This window comes from Orbicella faveolata, unplaced genomic scaffold (genome assembly GCF_042242905.1).
Source record: "Orbicella faveolata isolate gen_17 unplaced genomic scaffold, um_ofav_v1 contig_12, whole genome shotgun sequence".
Lineage (NCBI taxonomy): Eukaryota > Metazoa > Cnidaria > Anthozoa > Scleractinia > Merulinidae > Orbicella > Orbicella faveolata.
Window position 1 is genome coordinate 16,215,418 of NW_028301539.1, and position 7,208 is coordinate 16,222,625.

Consider the following 7,208-nt stretch of genomic DNA (forward strand, 5'->3'; position numbering starts at 1 on the left):
TAAAAAAATTGCGTTTTATCCAAATCGAAAAATTGTTTCGCAGAAGTTCATTAGGTGAAATGTAGAATTAGATGAGCGAACAACAACAACAAAAAAATTGACATTATGGGCACTTTAAGTCTATCTATTATATAATTTTGTATTGTGCTGACATAACTCACAGCAATAATAATCAAATACATATAGACTAAACAATATGATTTGGAATGTGTACAACCACCTCTGGTAATGAAGCGACCGAATTTGAGACGATATATTCTGCTTCAGGATTTTACTGATTTGAAGTTTATTATTGTTGATTTACTTTATCGTTTACACACATTATTTTCTCTTTCATCATTATCCCTTTATGCTTCTTGATCAGTTCCGTGCTATCACGGTTTTGTACTGCTTCCATGTTTATCCGGTTTTTCTGGGTTTTGGGCTTGGCAGTTTCATGCTCGAGGTACGTGTTGGGCTCGAGGGTTTTGGGCTCTGGGGTCGTGAGCTCAAGGGATTTTTGCTCGAGGGTTTTGCACTCTGGGGTTGTGAGCCCGAGGTAATAGCTGGACTCGAGGGTCCTTCGCTCGAGGGTTTCTCAGGCTCTTGGCGAGGGGGGTACTCGGTTTCGGGAAGCTTAACATCCACGGAGTTTTTAATTCCTGGAAAGAGGTCGAGCTTTTCTTTCACTGCAGTCCGTTTGAGGCCATTAATTGTAATGTCAGACTGAAGAATAGTATACAGGTCTGCTTGGGCAATTTGCTGTGTATGCATTGCAGCTCTAGTCGGAACGTTGTTTCCAATCACTGCGAAGCTCTGGGCCTGGCCATTTTGGGGTACACAGTTGCCGATGGTCCACATTGAATTAGGTTGGTCTATGGCGGCTGGATTAACCTGTGGATTGGGCTGATTTGGTGGGGGAGGGGGGAATGGGATAATCGGAGCTTGAACTGCCTGTGGAGGGTTAGCATTCGTGATACCGACAAATGAAACACCCGTTATAAGATACATTACACCGTTGGTAGGCGCTGCGATGCATTGTAATGCGTACTGTCGAATCCTCCCTTCCCAAACTCTCCACTGACCGCCGTTAAAGGATCCACACTGTGGCACGGCATTTGTGTATTGATAAGTGGAGCGAGCGCTGTTCGCGGCGTTCAGGGGGATCTGTGGGTTCTGCGGGAGACCCGAGGCAGTCATAGCTGGGAACAAGTGACCTTTGTGACAAGGTCCCCCATGATATAATGCATCGCTTCCTTGGTGTTGGATACCTGTCAAGAATGTAAAAAGGAGTTAGAGGGAATACCGTTACCTTTTTGCAGGGGTTTAATTTTGTGGATCGGCGATTTTTTGTATTTTGCGGATACTAATTTTTACGATTCTGAAAGAAAGGTTTTCTTGTTCGCTGGGTATTTATTTTTCAGGAAGTCGCGTTTAATTTGAATTTATACATTTTCATTTTTTATTGGTTGCGCTACAGTGCGACCGGACAAAGGAAACAACAGGCAGAGAGGTAAAACACGATAATCAGTGTCACTCTATTATAACTTATTCACATAGTGTGTCTGATTGTTTCTTTTGGATCCGGCTCCTTCCTGTAAACTATTTTGTTTTTTATTTCATCATTTCTTTCTGAACAAAGGGTAGCTTTAAATTTAAATGTTTTAACTAAATAGTATCAATAAGATTTCAGTTACATGTTCGTATCTATATTTTCGCCAATGGAGTCAATTTTTGCAGAGAAACTTTTGGCGGGAACTCTTTTAGTTGGAACTCTTTTGACTGGAACACTTTTGTTTTTTTGCGAATCGTGGAAAACACCGCAAAAATTAGAACCCGCAAACGTGCCACACGGTATTCCTTGTATGTTTCATTTTTTTGCGGAGTCTTGAGTCTTAATGACTTTAGGAACATAGGAAGATTACTAATAATTAATTTTGAATAGTCAATTGGAAGCTTCTTAAAGATCAATCACTAAGACAGCTTATGTCATTATTCGTGGAACTATACACGGCCTTTCCCAGTTCACAGTTCTGCAATTGGGACTCTTTACAAACGGCTAACATCGGTACGGGCACTCTTCCTTCTCCTTGGGTTGAACAGTGTTTAGTTTTAGCAAGAGAGACTGAAGAGTAAGACAGTAAACTCTCAATAAAGACCTTCTTCCCGAGGTAATCTCACTCAAGCTATTTTTAGATCACAATCAGCTTCAGAGACCACTAGAGGGTCTACAAATAACTGTTCCTCTGAGCCGATTTTTACTCAAGTGAACAGCCCAAACGGCCCTAAACGCATTTTCATTCTTGATGTTAACATCTACCTTGCATACGGCGACGCGCCTGCGTTTCGAGTGTCAGTCAAAACCGAGCTGTCCTACCGAAACGACACGGTAATAGTCTTTTTCTTCGCACTTATGCTCGAGATTTTTGGGGAAAATAATCCCATGTTTAACAAAAATATTATGGGCAAATCAATATTCTAAATCTCTCTAAAAATTTCATTTTTCGTTGTGAAGTGAAATCCACGCTTACTCAGATGCAAAAATGAATACAGATCAGGACACTACGAATGATTTTCTGGTAACATGCAGAATATCGAAAATTCTAGACTCTGTTTCTTTATTGGTCACGTGATCATGGGAGTGGCCTAGTAGCCACGCAGGCTGGAAAAAAAATTCCCAATTTTTTCATTAATTGCTTAACATAATGCACAGAACAACCGCCAGGCCAAATCTTTGGAGTAATTAGAAATCTGACCAAGTTTAGTAGACCTTATCAGGGTTTTCGACGCCATCTTGACGGGTCGGCGAAGTCAGAAATTACGGTGCTTGTATGGGAATCCGATGGCAAAAAACTTTTTCCAAAGTTGAATTACACTCAGTTTGTGAATCGCAACATTCAAATACCAGGTAAATTGTATTCACCATGTTTGAAGGATGTAGCTTCGCCAGAAGACGCTCCGTTAATTTTTCTAATTTTCCATACATTTGTCTATAAGTTATTTCCCGCGAACCGCGTCTAACAAGACCAAATTTACAGACAAATGTTTGGAAAATTAGAAAAATTAGCTGAGCGTCTTCTAGACAAGCTAATCCTTCCAACTTGGTGAATAAAATTGATCTTCTACCTTGAATTTTAACATTGAGATTCACAAATTGTGTAAAATTAAAGTTTGAAAAAAGTTATTTGCCATCGGATTCCCATGCAAACATTGTATTTGCCTTCAGTACGAAGCCTCAGCCACAAGTTGCTCGGCAAATTTTTGGGACCTTTTGCTGTTTGGAGCGTCTTTCTGGCAACTTTTGCTATTTGGAGCAACTTTTTGGGAATACAAGGTCCTCTTATACTGTTTAAGCCTTTTCATGTATCCTTATAAGAAAATTTCAGCTCTTTAATGTTAGAATAATTCAACCTTGTGCCCCACGCCCTCCCCCTTAGTTGGACTACCCACAGTTTGAGGTCAGCGGTTGGCAAATAAGACCACGTTTTTCAAAATGAGGATGAACATCGAAACTTCAGATAGTTCAGAGAAACAGCTCGGAGCAAATCTCAGGAAGCCTGAAAACGCTGCAATAGCGAGAAAACGAAAAATCCAAAGGAAAATAGCAGGTAGAACACGTTGTACACGTGGCAAAAAAGATCCTCATGTGAGACTGCATGAGAAAGAGTTCAAGAGTATGAAAACGAATACCTAACTGTTACAGGAAAAAAGCTGCGATGTGATGCCTGTAAGGAAATAATAAGCAAAGTGAAAACCACGATTAGCAAGCATATTATCTCTAAAACGAACACACAAGCAAAGCAAGCTATGCAGTAAAGCAGGAAGAAAGATCAATCACTTTTGGAATTTCTCAAGAAAAAAGCAGAAAAGGCACTGGTTTTAAATTGCATTGTACGGAATGTACTTCACCGGTGGCACTTGGGTAGTGAAAAAAGACAAAACTGGTTGTCAACTTTTAAGCAACTTTTTAGAAAACGCAAGCAACTTCAGGTAACTTTTAAAGAATTTTGGGGTAACTTTTAAGAAATTTTGGAGCAGCTTGTGGCTAAGGCAAGGAATGAGCAAAACACCCTTGAGATGCATGACACTGCCGATAAATTGGATTCAAGGCTCAAAAGGCTCTTAAAAGTGTCAAATATTCACTGGTAATCTAAACGTTTCGGGCCTAGCCCTTCTTTAGTAGATGGAATGATTGAACCACGCCATACAAAAAAACCTGTACGCGTACGCACGCACGGAAAGCGCGTGCACGAAGTAAAAGCAAAGAAAGGCGTTCTGCGAAATACGAAAACCATTGTTTTAGCGCGCGTAGTGTAATACGCGCTAGACCCACAGTCACAAGAAATTAAAGTTAATGTTCAGTCCGTTCGGTCGAAGCCTGCCCTGCTTGAAGATTAATTTCATTTCATGCTGCTTGCGGCTGGTGTTACTACCAGAGCACTGTTCAAGCCGCAGATCATGATGTCATCCAGAGAGTAGGAGGCGGAGTTGAAAAGTTCAGCTACGGGAATCCCATGCGATCGATTTGCCCGTCAAGATGGCGCAAGGTCTGTACTGTGCCATTCGGACGGGCACATAAGCAAATAAAGCTACGTACAGAAAAATACAATCCCAAAACGGCATTTCGTCCTTCATTCTCTTCCGAAATACCGTTTGGTTCCATGATGAAAAGTTGAGACTTACATTGTATCACCACGTGCATCTTTCTGATTTTTCTCTGGCGATGAAGTGATCTCTATGATTGTTCCCTCGCTGAAAACAGAGGCATGTTCAACGACAAGTCTTCATAAATTAAATTAAGCCTGCCTTTCCATTGCTAATACCACGATGGCCAGCAAGCAGGCTAACGACAAGACCTCAGATAACAAGATAACGTGAAAATCACGTGTCTTGCGTCACGCTTCACCTGTCACACCACTTGCACTTTCTTAAAAGAGATGGACATGAGATCGTTGGCTCATAGTTAGCATCTAAAATTTGCGGAGAAGTAATCCTTCGTTTGTGCCATCCCCGATGATGGCGATGCTCGTCAAGGGCTTCCCCGCGCCTTTTTCCCCGAAAAGCAGTCCTTCCAGAAATGTAAGTATATCGGCGGGTTGTGTTGTTTACCAAACACCTTACCTTCCTCCTCTTCCAATTTATTTTTATTTGTTATTTTTTATTTGCATATTTTATTAGTTCACTCAAACTTTAACTCGAATTCCAACTCGAACTCGAACTCGAACTCGAGCTCGAACCCAAACTCGATGGTTCGGGATTCCAGAGATATCTGGCTTTAGCACAACTATAGCTGGTTTTCACATGGCGTCACTAAAATTCAAACTACAAAACTATTGATCCTCCTGAGATTTTACTTTAATCATATATAACAGCAGCTGAAAACTAATATTCATACAAATTTCTGCTCTGAATGGGTTCTTGGTTTTGTAATACACTACGCTTACATTTCTAAGCTTTTGCGTGACGCGGCATTTACATTACGGCCTAGACAGCTGTCACGATGGTTAAAAAAGTCACTTATTTCAGGGAATTTGGCTATCTGAACAGTTCATGTCTTAAAAAAAAGTATTATTTTAATGTTTCAGAGTTCCTCGAGGGATAAATTCACGCTTTTGTAGCAAAACTCAGTGACAGATGTTTCTGTTGGTTTCCGGCCGCCATGTTGGTGCCCATCCCTATGGGCACCAGCTTGGCTTTCCCATACAAATCTCTACAAATTTGGGTAAAAAATTTATCCGCATATCTTGCATAAGAAAAATTGCTGTGACCAGAACCTTGGCGAGAGTCTTTGTATATTTAATTTTTTTCATTTACCAGATTCTGGACTTTATCCATTGAACGATTTGGAGTTTTATTTTGATCTATTTTGAATGGCGTGACACTGAAAACCAGCAATAGTTTCCCAAATGGCGACACTCGACGGACTAAGGGTGAGTTGCCAGACCCAGGCGACTCATTTTTGGCGCCAAATTGAACGCTGGTTTTTGGAATTATAAATTGCTTTTCGTGAATATTCAATGCCGTCTCCAGTGAGAAACGACTGTAACGCCTTTCTTGCTAACATACATTGACGCCAGGATAGTACCGTTTTTCCTGCCTTCTGAATCGTGATTGGTCAATTCAAATTTTAGGCGCGCCAGTCGTAATGCTAGGACGCAGCTCGTGCGGTAACATTTACCACGGGAGGGCTGGATACCGTGAAAGGGATTACTTGGGAAATTAACTTGGAAGGGATTACATCGGGAATAAGGGGAGTAACTCTCTTGGTTTTAGTGTACATGTAAATAAGTTACCGTTTGTTCGGATCCATGCTCCTGCAGCTTGTGCTACAAAATTAACGTTATTCCCATTCAAAACATACGCTGAATACACTGGAATTCCCCGACCTTCATCGAACATCGTCGCGTAGAAGAACGTTCCCGGATGCGCGGGCACCTCTTGGCAGATGTATCTCATGTTGTGTAAATTGGCAGTACGGAAACCAGCCGGTGGTTGTCCGTTTGCAAAGAACTGTGTGTAGCATTGCTGGTTAGGATTAAGGAAAATGTTGGCAGGAAGCTGTGGCTGAGCCGGCACCGCTCGTCGGATTCCTGTAAAATCTTGGTTGTGGTGTTCTTCAGTGCTGTTCTTGGTGTCGGGTGTAAGACCTTTGTTATCTAGTTGAAAAATTAAATAATTGTATTAGTTGTACCTGTCGGTAATGCCAACGAACGAATGAACCATTGTCGATGAGGATAATGGCTGTTTAGCAAGTATTATATATATATATATATATGATAATGAATATTAAAAGACTAAAACTACAACGTTTCGAAGTCATCTTGACTCCATTATCAATTCAAATAAAGGTGATAGAGTTCATTAGAATAAGTTCTTCCGTTCTTAAGAAATGCCGAGGAAAACTGGACTGCCTTATTCAAGAGTTGCTGTTTATTCGTAAACGGAAACCGAAATTAAACACGCAGTCAGACTCAATACGTGCAAAAGTGTTTATTTAAACATACACCGCACGCACTGTCACGTCAAACACCAATGACAATGAAACACTTATTATTCCAATGTACTCTATCACCTTTATTTGTATTTAAAGGGGCTATGTCACGCAATTCTAGGCAATTTCAGCACTGATCAAATGGTCATGGAATTAACTAAAATATCACAAAAACGGATCAAAACTATAGAAGATCTCAAACAAAAGACAGGAAAGCCAAGGAGGGACATGGATGGAC

At 40.8% G+C, this 7,208-nt stretch overlaps 1 protein-coding gene across 1 annotated transcript; it reads right to left on the reverse strand.

Annotated features, from left to right (window-relative positions):
* Window positions 1-269: 269 nt before the first annotated feature.
* Window positions 270-6,603, reverse strand: LOC149116881 (uncharacterized). Its single transcript, XM_089279001.1, has 2 exons — window positions 6,273-6,603; window positions 270-1,250 (listed from the first exon to the last, which is right to left on the reverse strand). The coding sequence occupies exons 1-2, from the start codon at window positions 6,433-6,435 to the stop codon at window positions 400-402; spliced, it is 1,014 nt and encodes a 337-aa protein (XP_089135127.1). The 5' UTR covers window positions 6,436-6,603; the 3' UTR covers window positions 270-399.
* Between the last annotated feature and the right edge of the window lie 605 nt (window positions 6,604-7,208).